This window comes from Corvus cornix, chromosome 2 (assembly GCF_000738735.6).
Source record: "Corvus cornix cornix isolate S_Up_H32 chromosome 2, ASM73873v5, whole genome shotgun sequence".
NCBI lineage: Eukaryota > Metazoa > Chordata > Aves > Passeriformes > Corvidae > Corvus > Corvus cornix.
This window is the reverse complement of record NC_046333.1, coordinates 79,098,307-79,119,686: the sequence shown is the minus strand read 5'-3', so window position 1 is coordinate 79,119,686 and position 21,380 is coordinate 79,098,307. Positions and strand designations below refer to the sequence as shown.

The 21,380-nt window shown below is 40.7% G+C and overlaps 1 protein-coding gene across 1 annotated transcript in view; it reads left to right on the top strand.

The window, feature by feature from the left end:
• The window catches only part of TRIO (trio Rho guanine nucleotide exchange factor), a 248,434-nt gene extending 238,246 nt beyond the window's left edge, over positions 1-10,188 (top strand). The window contains exons 52-57 of the mRNA XM_039549487.1: positions 571-733; positions 2,720-2,841; positions 4,467-4,545; positions 5,159-5,359; positions 5,797-5,935; positions 7,478-10,188. Coding sequence (XP_039405421.1) covers positions 571-733; positions 2,720-2,841; positions 4,467-4,545; positions 5,159-5,359; positions 5,797-5,935; positions 7,478-8,020 — 1,247 coding nt within the window. The 3' untranslated portion in view covers positions 8,021-10,188. The remainder of the gene's footprint in view (positions 1-570; positions 734-2,719; positions 2,842-4,466; positions 4,546-5,158; positions 5,360-5,796; positions 5,936-7,477) is intronic.
• The last annotated feature ends 11,192 nt before the right edge of the window (positions 10,189-21,380 follow it).

Here is a 21,380-nt window from a genome sequence, read left to right as displayed (position 1 = left end):
GGCTAGGAGTTGGAGCTTCTTCTTTTTTAATCTTGCTCCCTAGGGAACATTCAGGACCTCTCCAGTGTAGAGGCTGATCAGGACAAACATAGTGGCATTTTGGGGTCAGAGCCAAACTGGGGATTTAGCTTAATACACAGAAACAAACTTCTTCAGTTTTGCCTGTGGAAAAGGGAAAGCACTACAGTGCCTTAGTGGATGAAGTGTTTTGTGTTCGCTTTTGCAAATTTGGCTGGATATAAAGATAGCCTAGCTGAGCACATCCTTAAATACTTTTCACTGTAGACTTTCCTCAGCTTGCCATAAACTGGGTGCTTGGTTCACCATGGTAGGCTTCGGGGTTATCTGTAGCACAGCAGTAGTGTTGTGTCCAAGTTCATGTGGAGAAAAATGCACTAGCTCTGCAGAGCCTCAGCAAGGGGCCTAACCATGGATGTGCTCCAAGAGTAGAGGGATATACACACCTTGGGAACGTAAAGTACTACTTTGTCTAATGGAAAAGAGTGCAAGGAATAGAAATTAAATGTATTTGCTTCTGTTGACCTAATGCCATTAATTTTATTTTTCCAGTTCCCCCAGAGTTTATAGTTCCATTGAGTGAGGTAACATGTGAGACAGGAGAGACCATCGTGCTTAGGTGTAAAGTCTGTGGTCGCCCCAAGGCGTCAGTTACTTGGAAAGGTCCTGATCATAATACACTGAGCAATGACGGTCATCACAGCATTTCGTACAGGTAATTTGTGTCATGTTCAACAGAAACTGCTGAAACTGTTAGATTTTTAATTTGCACCCCTGGTACCAGACAGCACTGGGCTTTGAGGCATGAGGATAGGGTTGCTCTCACACAGAAAGACTTCACAGCTGAGATTTTCCAGGAATGTTATATAACTTCTGTGTATGGCTAGGCTAACAATATTACACAATTGATTTTTAAAATCAAAATAAAATTAATCTGCTATTTCTGATTAGCTATTGCAGAAGCCATTGTGGTTCTGTCACACCGACCTGGTCCTTGAAACAGCCCAGTATGTTGTGACATGTCAGTACTGTGACAGATCCTGCCAGTCCCTTATTTACATTGGTGGCTTTCAGATCACACTACAGTGTTTTGCAAAGAAGCCCCTGCTTACTGCTGATCTGGCAACATCCCTCTTCATTGTTGAAGTGTGGATATTAACAATTTTGTCTGGGTTTAGCTTTGCTATGACAGAACATAACAGAACAACTGGTAACTCAAACACCTGATTAATAGGAGAAACTGTGTTGTTTTGGAATGGGAAGCTGCACTGAAAAAAAAATATTTTTTTTTTCTGGAAAAGCATCTTTTATATACAGAAAATATAGTTTAATGAGTAACTAAACTAACAGTGTGAGGAAATGCCGTATTTATGAATTATACTCTTAATTCAGAATGAAGGGCTCTTTTGTGAAAACTTGACGGCATATTATACTGTTCTTTACTTCCTGCTGCTCCTGCTTTTTCTTTTCATTGGGTTTTGCGTTTGTTTTTAATGGGGAGACAAAGGCAGTGTGGCAGCTTTACTACTGCATCCAGAGCTGTTGTGAGATGTGTAAGAGTTAAATTTGCTACATTTACTCATTACTGTTACAGAATTATATCCAGTAAATCATGTTAGCTGTGGCTGACACATTTTTAGAAATAATCCTGAAATGTTCTTTGAGCTGGGGAAGGGTGTCATCTTCCTATGTTCCTAAAATTTACCTTCTTTATTCCCCCTGGAATTGTGTGGTGAAGACCATTGCAAATAGTTTTTGATTCAGTCAGTAAAATGATTCGTAGTAACTGAGATGAATCCAAAGGAAAGCAGTAAGTATGATAGAAGATCTTGAAAACATGCATGATTATGAAAAAACAGCACAATATTAGGGTTGGTTTGAGCCTAGCAGTGAAAAGGGTAGGGAGGACTTGCCAAGTATCCACATTTGTAAGAGACTGTTGCAAATTAAATTATCTGCTGTTCATGTCCATAGCAGATAGTCAAAAGAGTACTAGAAATTTATTGCACAGAGGAAGATTTCAGCAGACATTTAAAGACAAACCATCAAACAAAATGGGTGGTTGAACAGTGAGAAAGATTAAGGAAGAGCCTGCAGAGCCTTTCTGTTCTGGTCTTACATAGCTTTATGCTGTTGCTGCCCTGGAGCAGAGAGTAAACCTAAGTCCTTTTCAGTTTCCTCCCATCCTCATTCTCCTAAATTCTGAGGTCTCCAGAGTTGTGGTGAAGTGTGCCTTTTATGTTGAAGGGCAAGCCCTCTCTTACAAGGGGTGAATGCTCTGAAAGCACAAATGATTGATCAGAGGACACTTACTGGGAGTCACAGATGGAAACGAACCTTTCAGAAGGAACAGTGATGGATGTTTGTCTCTATATGGCTTCCGAAAACTTGAAATAGGTAAAGGAAGCAGGAAGAAACAGGGGAAGCACTTGATTTTTCCAGCACGGTGGAGCCTGGGACATGGTGAGAGAGAGTGTCAGTCGGGATGTTTTTCTAGCAGACATTCCAAGATACTGGATGGACACAGAGTGCTCAGGTTCTGGTGGACGCTTCTGATCCAGCAGGGCAGGGTTAGTAATGTTCATCCAGAGAGATAAGGGCTGGAGAACAAGAAGTCCAAACAATATCCACCTAACTGTATCTGATTTTACAGTAACTGTGAAGTTACTGGGAAGTTAATGGCTGCTGTTGTGTTTCCCAGTGACTTGGGAGAGGCGTCGCTGAAAATCGTCGGCGTCACTGCGGAAGACGATGGTATCTACACGTGTATAGCTGCAAACGACATGGGTTCGGTTTCATCCTCCGCCAGTCTACGAGTTTTAGGTAGGCCTGTCTCTGCCTTCTTCTAAAGCCTAGTTACAGTTAAAGTGTCTGGTACCCGTAGAACAGTGAAAAGAAAAGCTCAGCTCTTGGGCACCCCTTTGTTAAAGGAGTATCATAACCTTTTTACCTGTAATATATTGCCTGTTTCAGCAGGAATAGATGCAGTTTTAGGATGTAACTGATTAGAGGTTCATAAATATATTCCACACTACTGTCAACATGTGTATGATTTTGTGGCATTTTATACTATACTTTGCCAGTACTAGTTCAAACACGCTGATAAAATCATATTTTATCATCAGCATTCTTAGTTTAGTCTCAATGAATGTTCCTATGCTAACATAATTTCTAAAATGTACAGATAAGAAAAAAGCAGCATTACTTCGTAATTTATTTTTATCCTTTGCTTGGATTGTAAAGCCACAGTGTTTAGGAGAACATACAACTAGTTCTTGTCTTTGCATCATTGATCTATAGTTAAATTATTTCAGTACCTGAAGCAAGGCAACCTGAATGTTTGTGAGGGAATGAAAAGGAAACGTGCAAAGATGAAAAAATGCCTGTGTTCTGGGGGCAGACAGCAAAGGGGAAAAAAGATTTTTGCTTGATGCGTTTGATGACATAGTGATAAGTTTTGGTGTGTGTTTGTATGTTCACTTATTCTTCTCCTAAATGTTCATAATTCTCCATTTTTAGAAATAGGGAAAATAGCAGGATTACAGGTTTTCTTACAAGGCAGTTTATAATGTCTGGGTCCTTTAGTGCATTGTGAGGCCCATATATTTTTCCATCAGTGAGAATTAATTCATAGATTTTAGCACAATGGCTCTGTCTCAAATTGACTCACATAAAAAACCCCGAGATACGAAGTGCTACTCTGTGTATGTCTGTCCCAGCTGATATGGGGACTTACACAGTTGTCCCAACCCTCTTCAAAATGTGGTCTTTCTTCCCTTTTTTTCTAAGAGCTTTGCTGTTTTCCTGGAATTTTAAACCAGACTGTGAAAGATGTGTCTCTTCCAAATCTCAGCTGAAATTTTTGGGGGTTTATATTCAGTGGTGCCACTTTGAGCTCTGCCTATTGGCAGCCACAGTAAGTGCCTTACTGACAACATATTGAGGTGTTCATTATTTCAGGCACTTCTTGCTCACTGACCCAAGACAGACAGTAGCTAAGCCTTAGGATGAGTGTGTTGCAATATATAAAAGAGGCTGAAAATGAAATTTTGGTCTTTAAACTAGTGTTTTCCTGAAAAGTAAGAGTTGCTTTGTAACGTAGCTGCTACACTGCCTGGCCACTTTTTTTTCCACCGGTAGGTGTATTATTGATTATGAGATAATAATGTAAGATGTCTTTTCTTTTTACTGTTTTCCTCAATTTGCCAAGATTGCTCATTCCTGTACAGAGAGTTCCCCTGTACCTGAATTGTTTCCACTACAGAATTTGTTCTGCTGCATTGGCTGGGCTCCTGTGGTGTATAATCCAGTTTGTCCTGCTGCCACCCTATGTGTCATACTGGGATTTACAGGAGGGGGTGATTCCCCTCATAGCCAAAGGATCTGAGTATATTAAATCTTGGACATACTGTCCTTCTCTTTGTTTGTTTGTTTCTTTGTTTGTTTAGGTCCTGGAAGTGATGGGATCATGGTAATCTGGAAAGACAATTTTGATTCCCACTATAGTGAAGTGGCTGAGCTTGGCAGGTGCGTTCTGTATGCTGATCTCTGAAGCTGTCTGTGTCAAAATATTGACTTCTCTTTCAAAAAATTAAATTCTCCTTGAAAAATACTTAATGTGTGAGCCTAAAAGGCCAGAATTTTGTTGGATTAAACAGAAGTTAGGAAGCAAAAATTTTGCCAGCACTAGGTGGCACTGCCTAAACAGAATGCAGTTAGGCTGAAGTGATATCATAGATTAAGGCATATTTTTTTAAGCATGCCTTACAGTGACCGAGACTGCTTCTGTAGTGAAGTTCTCCTAAACCATGTTATTTAGAGTATGAAAATTACAGACAGAAGGAGTCTGAAAATGGGCAAAATAAGTCATGTAGAATATACACTTGTCCAACTTAATGATGACCTTTGAAAGCTGGATATTACTCTGACAAGTTGTCTGCAAATGTGATATAACAGATCTCTGTCAAGTTTATACAGACACAGTTTGTAGTAGAGGCATGCACTGAAAATTCTCATGCCCAGAAACTTCTCTGTAGGGGTAGCTTATTGGAGATCTAAAATTAGATCTCTTGGAGTATATCTTTCGAAAGTATGTCCTGATTGCATCTCTCTGTTAATTCTTTCCTTTGTTGTGTTCCAGGGGCAGATTTTCTGTCGTTAAGAAGTGTGACCAGAAGGGAACCAAGCAAGCAGTAGCCACTAAGTTTGTGAATAAGAAGTTGATGAAGCGAGACCAGGTTACCCATGAACTTGGAGTCATGCAGAATCTCCAGCATCCCCAGCTCATTGGCCTTCTCGACACCTTTGAGACCTCCACCAACTACATACTAGTGTTAGAAATGTGTGTGGACTCTAAATTATCTGTAAAATGTGATATTTACAGGGGACTTTCTGGGGCATTTATAGTGGTTTATGAATAAGGAGCTCTAAGATTTCATAGAAATTTGAAAACACCTAAGTAAAATATTGCAGTTGTCTAATGCTGTTACTAAAATGTTGAATTTAACACTCAGAAGGGAACAAATAGAGACATTAAATTGATATGTGGATGATTATCTTAGTCTGAAGGTTCAACAGTCTTTTTGTATCAAATGGCTGCAAAAGTGAATTAGGAATGTTGTGTGATCTGGTAGCTTGATGTGAAATCTCCTATTCATACCCTAGTCCTTTGTCTTGTAAGTGCTGCAGGCTCCAGTTATTGCTGTAGTCTGTAGCCTGGGGTTTTTTTCAGTTCTGATGCATGGATTAATCCAAGATGCAACCTTGTAATTCTAACAGGGCTGACCAGGGTCGCCTTCTAGACTATGTTGTGCGATGGGGAAACCTCACAGAAGGGAAGATCAGGCTCTACCTGGGAGAGATTCTGGAAGCTGTGCAGTATCTTCATAACTGCAGAATAGCACATTTGGACCTAAAGGTGAGGTGTTAATGGGTTTCTGGGCAGTATGCATCATTCCAGGTATAAAAATCTCCCTCTTTTAGAAAACTTGGAACTGGGAACACAGAACTTTGAAATGCTTTGAGAGAATCATGAAGGATATGGCTTGGGGCTCCGTCCCCAAATGCTTTAGATCACTCATAACCCATAGCCAGCAAAGCAGAAATTTTCGATTCCCTATGCTTTCTCCTTATAGCTCGCTTGCCCTGTGTGGCCCTTTGTGTTGGAAGTAATTGGTGACAGGAAGTTTTGCTTGATTATTTATTCATTTATTCATTCATTTATTTACTTTCTGATAAACTTGGAGCAGAAATCAATTTCTTTCTCAAGAAGCATAGAGTTTATTGTGGAAGAGACTGCTTTTCCTCTTTTGCTGCAAAAATCTTTCTCATCTTTGTACTTTGAGGGCTGTGATATCCACATGAATGGTGCCTCCTTGGGCCTTTGTTATTACCTTTGAGTGTTACTTGAGCCGCAAGGGTTTGATGCATTCTAGTAAAAAAAACTGTGTGAGAAGGTCTTAATGGGAACATTAATTAAAAACTTAATCTTTACTTTTTTTTTTACACCTGTATATGAATAATAAGGAATTTTAGCATTGACAAGTCATCTTTGCAGACAGGGTGTCTTTAACCAAATGGGGTCATAGTGAGAAAAAGCAAAAAGAGCCTGAGTCTCTTCCCTCCATGTACGTCTGTTTTCCAAGCAGAAGTTTTGTGTCTTCATACCATTAAATTTTTTCTAGTGTGCTATACAGAGTTCACCAGTACTTTTTCTGGTCACAGGGTACATACAGATGAACTAATTAAAAACTAGTTGTAGGTAAGCTGCTCTTACTTTGCAGAGATTACAGCTACAGCAGCAGTAGCTTCAGAAATAAAACTGTAGCAATAATTCCACTTTCAGCTCACCAATAATGGGGCAGTTCTCTTGAAGTCATGTGCATCCAACGGGATCTTCTGCTGTCATAGTCTCTTAACAGGGCTTGTCTTCCATCTGTATAGCTGCATTACATTAAAGAGTTGCCAAATAAAGCTGGATTTTGTTGAAAGTTTCATGCAAATACAAAGTCTTCCAGTCTTTAAATGCAAGGGTTTTGTTGTCTCTCTCATAAAACAAATGGAGCAGTTGCTTTATTCACCCTCTAGTTGTAATTTCTGTTCCTGAAGCTAAAGTTTTGAAACCCAGTTCCTGTGAAGCTTTGCAAAGCTGATGTTGTGAATAACTGAAGAATTACATGGCAGAACTATATTTCCTGCAAAAAATACAGTGCCAGCAGCTAAAGCACATTCATTGCATGTTGTAGTAGGCAAGAACCCACCTGCTGGTTGGTCTGTGGAAGCCTTGGTAAAGCCTCAGAGCTTTGCAGAGATGGCCTTCAGCAGTAATGCCTGTAGTGTGCAGCTATTTATGTTCTAGAGCTGACCACACTGGCTGGGAAGCCAGTTGAGTTGGAGCATTAAATGTGGGTTAGACTGACTTGAAAAAAGACATTTTAACTTTTGCTTTTGTGTTTTCTAGCCTGAAAATATTTTGGTGGACCAGAGTTCCACTAGGCCAACAATAAAACTGGCTGACTTTGGAGACGCAGTCCAGCTCAATACCACGTATTATATCCACCAGTTACTTGGAAACCCAGAGTTTGCAGCTCCTGAAATTATTCTTGGAAATCCTGTTTCACTCACTTCAGATGTTTGGAGCATTGGAGTGCTCACTTATGTCCTTCTTAGTGGCGTCTCTCCTTTCCTGGATGAAAGTGTAGAGGAAACTTGCCTGAATATTTGCCGCTTGGACTTTAGTTTCCCAGATGACTACTTCAAAGGAGTTAGCCAGAAGGCCAAAGATTTCGTATGCTTCCTACTTCAGGATGACCCAGCTAAACGTCCCTCGGCTGCACTGGCCCTCCAGGAGCAATGGCTGCAGCTGGGGAATAGCAAAAGTTCTGACAGCATTGATATATCCAGACTGACTTCGTTCATTGAGCGGCGAAAACACCAGAATGATGTTCGACCCATCCGTAGCATTAAAAACTTCTTACAGAGCAGGCTCTTGCCAAGAGTTTGACCTTGCTTGAAGTTCTCTCTCATTCTCTTTCACCTGCCAATCAATCAGACTGGAGATGGACTCCTCCTGCCAATCAATCAGACTGGAGATAGACTCCTTCTGCCAATCAGCGGTTGACTTGAATTTTGAGGAACGCAAACCCCAAGCCAACCAGCTGCTAGTGAATGTTCGTGTGCAAATGCATTCCGCAGGGACCCGCGCAGGGCGGCGCGGGGGACTGGAGATGCAGACTTCACGGGGGTGGAGGACAATAGCACTGTACTCTGCAAAAAGCAGTCACAAGCGATACAGTAACAGTATTTTATTCAGGTTTCTGCAAAAAAAAAAATAATTTTTTTAATAAACAAGAGTTGAATTTTGCAAGTGAACTTAGCTACCATTTTCAAGATTTATTCAAGGAAGAAATGCCTATGTTTAAAGCACTGGTGTTAAACAAAAATCAGATCATGCCTGGAGAAGACTCACCAAAATGGCTGCCCATTGGTACAGCCTTCATTTGTAACATCTGGTTTTCACTTGGTCCTAGAGCTTTCCAGTTGCCTCGCCTGTATGTATCTCACGTAGCACTGCACTGAGATCAGACTCTGCTTTTAAGTGCATCCAACCTCAAAAGATTTTGCATACAAATAGAATGAATTGTTTTGCTCTGATAAAATGTAGGCCTTACTTGTATATAGACTGTTACCTGCCTTCGGTCTGAAATTTTTTTCCCCCTCCTCTGATCCTTTTTCCCCCCCTCCTTCCTAAATGGTGGTATACCACTGTGCGGGTCTTCAGTTTGGGTCAGTACTCACTGTCCCCCTAGAAAAGAACTTTGGGTTGGTGCCCAGCTTGCTGACCCAATTGTCAAGCAGTATATACAGCAGGATGAAATACTGTAAATGCACTCATTTGGGATTTTGTTTTCTTTCATATCATGTGCAATGTTGTGGCTTTAACATTTTATGCAACTATTTATGAGGACCTCTGTTGTAACTGTAATAAATATATAGAAAAAGCACATACTTAGTATGGCGAGCTTTATGGTTTTGTTTGTGTGATTGGGGGTTCTGGGTGGGCAAGGGCGGGTGTGTTGTACCACACTGTTGTTATTAGTTTAAGATGAGGGTTAGCATAGAATTTAGTCGAGACTAGTCAGTTTTAAGGATTATTAAAAAAATTGAAGAGAGAGAGAGATTGGTATCCCAAATGTCAAACTGATTAAGAAGTAGGGTGACACTTTTTAAAATTTATTATTATATTTAAAATGCCAAAGTCTGACTTTCCCCAAATGAGTCTCAACACTTAACTACTTTTTAGAATTTTCAAATCTGTGTTTTTACTTCCTTCTGTGAAATGAACAAATTAATCTTGTGCTCTTTGGTGAAGAATACATTCAGAAAGTAGCAGTCAGATGAGGAGAATTGGACATGTAATGTAATTGTCTTAGTAACTGTTTTTAAGGTTGAAGTAATATTAGCGTGAGGTATTTAAAAAGACAGAGATGGTTTTCTGTGCATCACTGAGTTCATGTTGGTGTGTTGTCATCTATGTTTGTGTGAAATGCCAAGTTTAAGGAAACCAAGCCGACATCCCTCAAGAGTTAGATATATGGGTCTTAAGCCATAACCTAGCTTGGGTTAGTTTTGAGCTTTGTGGCTTCCACTGTATCCTATTTATTCTTTTTGTTTGTTTGTTTTTGGTTTTTTGTAAAGTTGTACAGAAACTTTTTAAAAGAAAACAACTGACTTCGAAACTGGATGTGTATTCGTACCAACCTCATTTCATTATGTTTGTGTATTATTTTTCCTTTATTGTTTTAGTTAAATTTTTTGCTTTATTTTGCATGTATATTTCTTTGTACAGTGACCTTACATGTTTACACAGTATGACATGATGTAAATATTTTATTTTGCCATCAGTTATTTTGAAAAAAATTAAACATATTTGACATAATTGTCTGATCTCTTGCTTTGAGGAGTTTGACAGTTTAGGTTTGGCTATATTTTAATTGGGCTCTGTATTTTAAAAGGAAAAAGTATGTTACTTTATTGCCATGAAATTCATTTTAAATTGCAATGATGTATCTTTCCTTCATGCCTTACAAAATAATATTTGCCTTTGCTCTAAGTGTTGAGTGCTTTGTAGTGTCATGAATGCTTTTATATAAAACATGCGTAACTCTCTAACTGTGGAAATGTATTATGGTCTTTATTAGCTAGTAGATTTCGACCAGCAGAGTGTTCTACCAGATGTTCCCAGTTAAAGACCGAAGGATTATATTTCAAGTTAGTATTAAACTGTGGAACAGATTTCCCACAACTTTTAGGCATTCCAGATTCATTATGAAGAAAAGTTACTTTCAAGCATAAAGATTTGGGATTTGCAACTAAACACATAAAGCAGAAAAGTTTCTCATTGTGTATATTTGTCTTCCTCCCTTTTCTGCTATTCACAATTCAAAATGAAGTGAAAGGTCAGGGAACAATACAGAATGTTTGTTTGCTGCTGCATTGTATACAGAATTTTTTTTTTCCCTACTCTTTTCTGCTATTCCCTGTCAGGTGATGAAACAGTCGCTTTAACAGCTCACAGTTTACTTACTGGGAGAGACAACTGAGAGAGATGTTTTACATATAGAAAGACAGAAGATATTCAGGAAGGAGCTGTTGACCAGGATAAGCCACTGGAAGCTTTTTCCATGACAGGGAAGTAGATGGCCACATGCTTTGTGGAATGGTTCTTGTCTGAAGATACACTAAGCTCGGGAAAAGTTAGCCAAGTGCTTTACAGACAAATAATGCACTTGTAGTTTCAAGTAGCAGAGATGGACTCTTTGGCTCACATGTAAACAGGAGGGTGCTGTTTCTGGCCCTCTCCATGAGCCCCTTGCTTGGGACAGCCAACATGTTTTGATGGAGTGGAGTTCTGCACGAGAACCTGCAGTTTGGTGCAAGAGCTTCTAGCTGCACAAAGCTTGAATGATGAGCTTTAGCTTTAGATCTTCTACTTGTAAATCTATTGAAATGCTTTGAAGCAATGATAGTATTCTGTTTCACCAGATTGTGTAGTTGGGGCTGCAAATGCCACTTAGACTGGTTGGGTACAGTTGTTGACTGTCTTGCACACCACAGAGCAGCACTGCAGACTGATAGAGAGTGGAGACCAAAAACACGAGTCAGAGCAGCTGGTGTGAGGCCCTGATGTAGGAACATTGTAGAGCATAGGGAATGGCAGTCAATGTCACAGCTGAAAGGGGGGGAAAGAGCCAGGGAGATTCAAGAGAAGACTCTTAAGTGTTTCTTCTTGATAACATACCCCAGTCACTGCTTACTGATAGTTTAGGAAGAGAAGAGGTTGCCAGACTTTAAAGTCAGTGCATGAGATAGTACTTTTAAAGTTGAGTTTGGGGACTCAGTTCTTCATTGCATGTGTGATGAACACAGCCACTTGAAGGCCATTGTGCAACTGCTAAGCAGAAAACCTGGCTAGATAATATTTCCATGGTCAGGGAAGCAACCTACATTGTCTTCCCAATGGACAGAGGCCTAACACATACCTGCATATGCTCCTGTTGACTGTAAGTCATTCTCAGATGGGACTATTAATGTGTTGATGAATAGAGGAAAAAGGAATAGTTTTTTTCTTTCTCCAAATCCAAAAGTATGTTCAGGCCAGGGCACAACAGAGATCCTTCAGAATGACACAGCAAAAGCATCTGGCTTCTTGAGAAGATTTCAGTAACCATGCAAACCTGACTGGTAGTAGAAGATGCCTGAAAATATAATGGGATGTTCTTTGCATGTAACATACTGTATGATATTGCCAGGAAGCATTAAAACCCCACCACAGAGGGTGTTAGTGAAGGACTCCATTTGAAAGAGGGGCTGATGAGTAAGAAATGAATGTAACCAAGGATGGCCGACTTGAGGTTAAACTCTCTGGTTCCTAAAGATCTTAAAGGAAGACAGGAATATACTGAACTGCCAGCTGTGGGTAGTGAAATCTCTGAGTTGCTGGTATTTGGACAGGCAATCTTTGCTGTGTACAGCAGTGTATCCATGTGCTAGGGATTAGTGTAGGGAGTGTTACCATGTCAGCTCCAGTGCAGAAAATGAGCTAAACTTTATATACCTTTTCCAGGTATGAATAGACTCAGTGTGGAGGTGTTACTAATGTCTTTGCTATAGGGATTCCAGTGCATGGGGAGGTAGGTAGAACCAAGGAAGACCAAGTTTCTGTATTTGTTTAAACAAGCTCCAGGTATTGTAGGTGCTTTTGTCAGAACCACTGCTTTATCCCTCAGGCAAACAACTTCTGAATTTCTTTTTTTCCTGAAATTAAATCTTGATGAAGGTTATATTGGAGAGTAACAGACAGGTTTTCCATCTGTAGAGTTTCTGCTTCCAGTATTTTTTTGCACATTCATATTGGTTCATGCTGTCAAAAGGCTAAAGGCTCTTTCTGTGTACACTGTAATACAGGAACATGATGTTTTCTCACTGGTGCCCACTGTTCTCTCTCCTGGCAAGCAGATACCCAGCACCTCCTGCTTCACAGGCACTCAGTGGTCCTCAGTGCCACGCTGGAACACCAAGCATCAGCACAGGGATGGCATCTCCCATTTCACTGACATGCCACAGGGACTAGGAGCCTGAAGTGTAGGAGCAGGAGAATATACTTCTTTCATGATGTCGTTGTCCTCAAAACAGGAACACTTCTCATCTCCTGTAAGTCACTGCCCTTAGCCCTATCCAAAAGTATTTAGGGGAATGGGGGTGGAGGGGCAGTTGGGGGTATTGAGTAGGGCAGTCTGCTGTCCCCCTAGTTAATGCCAGGAGAGAGCCGGCACCAGGCCTGCTAATCCAAATCTCCCATCAGCCCATCTGTGCCTTCCAATAGAAGAAGAAGGCATTATGAACCAACCCTAGTATGAGAGGAGAGCACAACCTTCCAGTTTTCATCACTGGTTTTAGGTTAAAATGATGAAATGAGCTGGAGATACATCTGAGGTTTAATACATAAATTCTTCGAGCTCTCTACGGGAAAGATTCTTTCCTTGTCTAATTGTCATGAGCAGTAATCTGAATGCTGCTTTTTCCATGAATTTTTATCTTAATATCTGCATTTTCTTGACTGCTGGAGGGACTTCTTGTCTTTGTTGTTCAAGGAAATGTGTAGATGAGCTACTTGAGACTGCAGCAGTTGCAGCTAATAAGGCTTCAGATTCCATCATTATGCCTGTGGCAATATACTGGTTCTCAAGGTTCAAATTTTCTGAAGGCAAATATATGAGCTATAGAAAGGATGAAATCTTAACACCAGAGCAACGCTTCAATCTCTGCGGACTGAATTTTCAGCTCCCAAAAGACATTCTGTCAATTACCACCCCATTGTATTCTCTTATGTCATACTCGGTGGTCTTCCTACAAAATTATGGCTTTGTATCTCATGGAAGAAAAGTCCACTGAGGTTTACTTAATACATAATTATTGGCTTAGAATAGCAGTAAACCACTGGTATCCACAACTTTGTGTAGCAACAGGTTATGAAGTTGAACCATATGTTCTGCCAAGAACCCACTGACATCTTCCTTTGGTATCTCGGAAGCTTTGAATGGGCAGTTCATCCCCCCAACTTTCGTGTCCTACCTTTGCTTTTATGATCTGCTACTTACTTTTCATTTGGGCATCTGTTAACCAAGCTGAAGAGTACTGGTCTGTTTATTCCTCATGGGGAAGCTGTTTATCATCTTAACTGCCTTTCTCTGAACCTTCCCTAGTTACAAGTTCCGTATTTTCTATGATGGGAGGGGACAAACCTCATACAATATTTATTATACAGGTGCATCTTAACTTACACAGCTGGAAAATGGCATTTTGTTCTCTATTTCTTTTCTAAAAATTCCACGTGTTTGACTTCTTTTGAGCTGATACTGTGTAGAATAATAAATCCTGAGATCATGTTGCCAAGTTGAGCTTCAATGATTCATTTAGAGTCTATGACCATACGTATAAAACTTGAATCCCCCCTTCAGTACCTCCTCCATGAACAATAATTTTTTTTTATTGAGCCGCTGTATTTTGTAGATAAAGCTGAGGTATTACAATTGCCTTGGGAAGCAGTTGTTCTGATGGAACTGAGTATGGAGATCTCTTATATTAAACAAATATAAGCCAACTACTGCTGGCTTTTTTTTACTACTCGGATAGCCAGCCTAGCTCCCCTGACTTTTTCCAAGTACTCCTTTTGCAGGACTTTTCTTGCCAGCTCCTGGGGCCATTTTTTCTTGTCCTGAGAGTGGTAAGTGTAACTTGCCTTGGACTTGATTAATTTGAAACTCTGCCCTTGCATATTAAATGTCAAACACTGATTTTAGTGACATTAGAACCCCAGTTCAACAAAAGTATTCATTTGGGTCTCAAGCAAGAGGCTTGTTTTTCCAGTGAACTCACACATCAGGAGTATCTACAAATATTACTTGCAGAAATGTCACATTAGGCTGGCTTCCTGAAGACTCAACTGGCAGTAGCCAGCACCAGGAATTCGCTTGGCACGCGCTGAACTCAGTCTCTGTGAGAATTTGCAATCTCGAAGGTTATTCCCAAGCCTGAGGAAGAGCTGGCAGCAGCTGAAAGCTTGCCTTCTTGAACCACTGGGAATCTGTCTAATCACTTCTGGTCAATTTACATCACATATCTTGTCTGTTTTTACATGTCTTGCCTGTGTGCTGCTGAAGACCATGTGATCCCTTGAGATGGATGGTTCTTCAAGCTCTCAGACTTTCCCTTCAGTGATGCCAAGATCCACTGAGTATTTGCAGAATGATGTCATTTAATTTGCCATCTCTCAAGACTGATGGTGAAAGAGCGCTTCCTTCTTTGGTGATGGAGTGTTCTCTTGGGCCTTGGAGGGTTCTGGACTCTTTGCTTGCCAAGAAAACTCAAATCTGGGAATTTGTGCTAGTCCCTCTTAGTGCAGTTAATACATCCATTGGTGTGTTCCGATTTTGTTGCTGTTGTTGGGAGCTTTAGATGCTAGTGGACAGCCCTGGCTGGTTCACACGTGGAAAAAGAATGTCATGATATATCATGAAACATTAAGGGGAAGCTTTTAGGATGGGGCATCCTGAAGGTAACTTGATTGCCACCAAAAAGTGCCTGAATGTCATAATTTTTCATTGCTCATGGAGTTTCATGGAGGCCTAGACTCATTTCTCCCAAGGATCCTTCACAATGAAAGGCAGGGTGTAAATCTGGTGATGATTGCTGCTTTTACCCTGGCTGCTGATCGTGAATGACAGCTTGGATTGTAGATTGCTTTTCAGACCTGCTTGCAGAGAACATAAAGCATGTTGCTGTACTTCATCTCACAGCTCAGGTGGGTAATGGTTCTTCAGTCTAAAGTGAATCTAGTCTTTATTTGTCTTTTTGGATTAAGTGCTGATTTTTCTAAGGGGACCTGATTTTTCATTTAATATTCAGCCATCCATTTCCTTTTCAAGACCTCCACCTGTTTAATAGTCTATTATTTTTTAAAATGTAAGTATGATATTCTCTATTTAATGAAGTCTGGGTATAGTGTAAGTAATTTGATATGTGATACAGTACAAGGTTGCAATGTACGGGTCAGCATCTCTACCAGGAAACTCATCTGCTTGCGGTGAGAGGCTCTGTTCTCTCTCATCTCACTCTCTAGGGAATTTTTAAGTAGGAAAATCCTAGCTGAATTCCTACTACACTGGTACTCATGATATGGATGAGGCCATCATCTGAGCTTGTAACAGCTTACCTTTTGACAAACTTTTTTCTTCCAGGAGGATGAGAGAGATTCTGGTCTATTAACTGTTTCTTCTAATGTTTTCTTCTTCCAGGTAACTTATCAGGGGGGTTTAAGAGCTTGTTTTGGGACAATGCTGTGTGTTCTTTCTGCCAGAAGTCAAGAAATGAATGTAATTGTTTTCTGTCTAGCACATTTCTGTGGCCGAGGGCTTGCTTCGTAACTCACACAAAATGTTATTATGCTGAAAATCAAACCTTTCAGGGCAGTCTTCATACGTGGTGACTGCCAAAACAAAATGATCTGATGGTGTGACCCTGGGGAAGTAGTCTCACTGGTTATCTGGCAGTTTCATGACTTGCAGCAAGACTGTCAAGGTAGATCCACAACCTTTGCTGAGAGCATTCTTTGCTGCAGCTCAGGCAACAGCAGTGAGAAATGTCCTTGTGCTCGTGATTTGCAGTCACTGTTGGGGAGTTGCATTTGCACGAAGGCACTACACTGTTCCTTGGTTTCCATGTCTGATGGGTCTGTTGCTGCTCAGTAAAAGTCTAAGATACACATTCAGTTACTCAGTGAATGTGTGTGGTGTTGCCTGGATTTATCACGCAGAGCGGGGCAGGTATGGGAGCACCCACAGGAGAAAAGAAAACCGGTCATTCACTCACACGCTTTAAGACATGTTCTCCATCTGTTGCTGTTTCTCCAACTATCCTCCTGATGGATCATCCTATGTGAGATAAGAAAGGATATAATGGCTGCCGTGCCAAAATACTTTGGCACACGTGGATAATGATGTGCTGTGAGAAAGGGTGGCAGCTGCAGTGGAGTGCAGGCACGCTGCAAATACTTTAAAAAGATGTATATATGTGGAAAAGTGGATGGATTTCTTCAAGGTATGTTGATTGCACATACAATCCTTGGTGGGGTTTTTTCCTGAATTTCAGGGGCTGCAAACTAATGTCATGCATAAAAATGGTATTTGCCCTTCCTTTGCTTTCTAAGTAGAAATATAGCAGTGATGAAGAGAGGCATAAGTGGTTATCTATACACACAAAGAAAGGAAGCCTCCTTTCTTAGGGTCTGCTTCAGAGTTGAATTATGTGGTGTTTCATGTGAAAGAAATTAAAAGCTTTTCCAAAGTCTGAGTTACTCGTGATAACAGCAAGACATGGAACTGCATGAGCTTCTTCTTCGTGATGTCTTGGAGAAGCCAAGGGTGCTACCTCCAATTCATGGCATTTGGTGATACAGAAAGTGCTCAAGGAGGCCAAGACAGATGGAGACTGGGGAGAAATAAGTGAAAGACAGCAGGCAAACACAGAAAGGAGGTGAGTGCACGTGTCCTTCTAGGATAAGACTAGGAGTACGAGTAGGCATGGACAACACTGGACCTTAACTGTGCATCTGATCCATGCCACTGCCTCAGAATCTGACCAAGGGAAGCACGCTGCACCTACAGAAACTGGCACAGTGGAACTTTGATGTGGAACTTTGCAGCAAATATCTAATTTACTTACTGTCTTTCTCTCTGCACTGATACAGTGCTGTTTGCTACCTCTTTGTACTGGCTGCAGGTTATTTTTTACTAGGTCACCACTGGTTTTAGAGAGTGCACTATCATCCAGCAGTGCAGCCATGAGCAATACATTGCAGACAACTTTCAACATCTTTGGAGCAGGATGGGAGAAATGCTGAAGAGGATCGTAAGCCCTGGAAATGGGAAAGAGGAGGATTGGCTTGGAAACCTGTCCAAATATGCAAAATAGTAATCAATCTTTTTACTCTAAAAAGTATTTCCAGTTATTTCTGATAAGCTACTGAAAATAGATGACGTGCCTTCAAAATAGCTCACTGTGCAAGTTAAAAGCATTTCCCTAGAAGTATCTGCTGCTTGTCTTGGAAGATACTGTCCCAGGGAGACTGCAGAGATAAAGTTCAGAGAGAGGAAAATATCTTTATTGGCATTTAATAGAGACAGTATAAGTATCTTTGAGTAAGAATGTTTTGGGATAGGCAGTACATGGCTGATAAGCCTATGATTCCCTTTCATCCTCCGAAGGATTTATGCCTGGGTAAGGATGGCATTTGTTTGTGATAGCGAACATCTGTCTCTGTTTGCATGCTATGACTTTTGCAGTCGTGCATGGTTAGGTGAATACTGCAAGTACTTGATTAAAGTTGAATCTTCCTCTTGCATTTGTAATGTTTGGTTTGAAGAATTATCAAGAAATGCACTTTTCTCTGTTAGTCAACTGCAAGGGTTGAGAGGAGTAACATTTTACAAGGCCTAAACTCCAGCTGTTGGTTTGACAATAAAAGATGAGGCAATGGTAATTCTTTTTTCCATTAGTTCAGATGTCGACTGTTTGTGTACTCAAGTGCTCCACAGAAGCTCTTTATCTGCTTTACAAATCTATTTGCAAATAACTTGAGTATTTTTTTCTAACAATCTTGCTTTTCTAGTTTATAATTTCTATCACACATCAGTCCCTATATTAGCAAGGTACCATTGTGATTTTGAAAAAAAAAAAGTATTGAAGCCATATGTACATGCTGTGGAGTCTAACAGTGTGAAAGCTGCAGCCAAAGTTGTGAAGTTTTTCAGAGCCTTGGTATTACTGTCCTGTGTAAGGCAGGGTTTTATTTTCCATGGTTAAATTTGCTTGGTGTCAAACACTGACTTTTTGCCCAAGTCAGAGAGGAAAATAACAGCTTCTACCATGTTACTTGATCCTCCCACTCTGTTGTATTTTAGAGGTGCAAGGGAAAAGCTTTCTCATTGGATAAAAGGGCACTAACTGAATAATACATCTCTATGTAAATATTGGAGGCGTTCTACAACAAAGTAGTAAAAAAAGGGTGGATTGTCTTAAGTATCAACAGCTGTTGTACTTTTATGCTGTAGTTCTGTCATGTGGCATCTGCCACCCTGCCATATTGCAGCTATTTCTTGTCAGCAAGGTGGTTTGCAGTGTTTTTCTGTACATTTCTGAGTCTCTCCAGCCACTGGAAGTGAAAATGATGTTATTTCATTGTAGAGAAGTGTTACACTGGAAGATGTTACTTTTAGCAGGAGTTGCTGTTCTAACCTCTTTGCAGGAGAGCACAACTCCCAGAACTTTGTACCACTCTAGGGAGACCTGCTCAAGCTGTTCTCCCAAGTTGTCTTGTATTTCTCCAGCTTCCTCCCTTCTGTTCATGCTTATGAATTTCCTAAATTCAGCACTTTGTGAGAGGGAAGGTGAAAGGGCTCTTTGCTAACTATGGAACAGTTAAAAGTCTTTATGAGCTGCTCTTGACAGAGGGGGTGTAGAAATGCTTGTGTCAGGGGGAAAAATGAAGAGGTACAAATGGCAAATCATGAGAGCTGTGTGGGAACTCCTGCTCTTCTGCTGAGTTGTTATCCTCAGTTATGGTGGTGAACATCCAGAAGACAGGAGGGGTGTATGGCCCGGAAGGACACAGGGAAACACATGCCAGGAGGACACAGCTTTATGACCGAAGTACCCTGTCCTAGAAATAAAGAGCTCAGGTGTAAAACGGTTTTGTTGGCAAGAATCTTACAGATTATGTAAGAGATCAAGCACTTAAGTTATCCATAAAAATTTGTATGTACCAATGTTGTCTTGCAGTGTTTGGATACACACTGTGTGTCCTGGGCTCCCTTTGAGGAGCAGGAGTTACATCCTAAGTCTGTCACTGTGACAGGCACACCTCAGCTTCCTGTTTCCAGCTGACCCACACCATGGAGCTCCTATTTAAAAAGTCAAAACTGCTTTAGCTGTTTGTGACAGTGGTGCTTGGCAGAGCAAATCTGTCACAGCAGTCTGGCAATGGAGGGAAGGTGGTAGCAGAGATCTCTGCTTAGGCTACACTGTGAAGTCCCACCCTTGGTTCTGATGAGGAAAATATGAGGTATGGCATCTGTCTAGCTTGTATTTGCCATTCCCTCAGCTACACTCAGGCTGCTTTTCTGAAATGTTTTGGTATGTTCCCTAAGTAGGGCAAATCTAATGTTACATTTAGGCATGGGGAGGGGAAGGAGGAGGGAAAGCTCTCAAAAGCCATAGGTCCATGCATATACACCATGGACCCAGGGTGTTCAGTTTGCAAAACCTACTACCATCTGCAGCCTTAATTTTGGCATTTTAGGCTCCTAGTTTGGCTGTACAAATGTCTCGCCTTCTGTCATATTGCTCATTTGCAGCTGACATTGCCACTTAAAAGTAGTGGCTCAGGTCTGGCTGAGCTCCATGCTGGACTTTATAACATCTCTCTGTATTTGTTTATTCAGCACAAATTATTTTACTACTGGGTGTAGCTCTTTATGAAGCCTGTCTCCTGGAGATATTGCCAGAGGAAGGAAGTATAACGATATGGTATTTACCTTACCATGATGCTGTCGTAGCCACACTGTTTGACTCATGCTAATACATTTTGTGTCAGAGTAATACTTGAAGGTCAGTGGAGGAAGGACTATTCCTACATTCACTGGGAAAAAAACCAATGGAGCAAAACACAAAGAATCATCTGCCTGGGGTTTTTTCACTTGTGATACACAATTGATTGCAGAATGGAGCCATTTCAGAGGTACGTTAGATCTAATAAAAAAAAAACTTTAAAAAGAAAAAAAAAAAAGAAAAGAAAGAAAGAAAAGAGAAGAGAAGAAAATCCAGCAACATTATGGCTTATCACCTGTAGAAAAGTGCTGCAACACCTTCTGGATCTACTTACAGAAGATGAATAAAAAGGCAGAATACCCTCATCTGAGTCAATTCTTTCCTGAATGTGAGGTGTTTTGAGGAGATGAGACACCTGTTAACTGAAGAGACCCCAAGAGCAAGGCTCTGCACTGCCTCAGAACTGGGGATCTATATTTAACAGCAGCGATGGCTGTACATTCTGTTCCTCATTGGTTTCCTGCTGTGCCCCCAACATGTTAGAATCCTTCCCTCACAAAAATGGAAGTTTAGATGGTCTCCCTTTCATTTCTCCTCCAAGGCAATTTGTCACACATTTGTGATCTCAGTGCTAAAATAAGTTTATTAACATACGTAGACACCATTTGAGCTTTTCAAACAAAACCTGTAACATAAGGATCCAATTATGGGATTGCATAGTTAATGATCCTTTTAAATGTAAAACTCCCTATAAAAATTTACTGGCAGCTTCAAGAGTCTTCAAACTGTCATCCTGAATTGCCAGAGAAAGTAGCATTTTTCTGCTGTAATGTAAATCCAGATTGTTCACGGGACATGATTAAATCTAGAAGTAATTTTGAGAAAATAAAGGCAGAATCCAAGACACAGTTCTCCTAACCATGGGAGAAAGACCTCTGCTATGTTCTTCCAGAGCTACTCAAAATCCCCCTCTTCCTTGTGTAAAACGGATGCAAGAAGCTGAAATGAAGCACCAGCTCCTCTCACCTGTATCAATCATGCTTGGAGTCCAACATGCCAAGCATGGATCAGACCTCCTGAACTATGCTGTGCTGTCTGCTTGGTGCCCACCCATGGGTGGCATCTGGGATCTCTGCATGCCTGACTTGCTGAGGGAACAGTTCCTGCATGACCTTGGGGTCTACAGAAATCCTACAAAC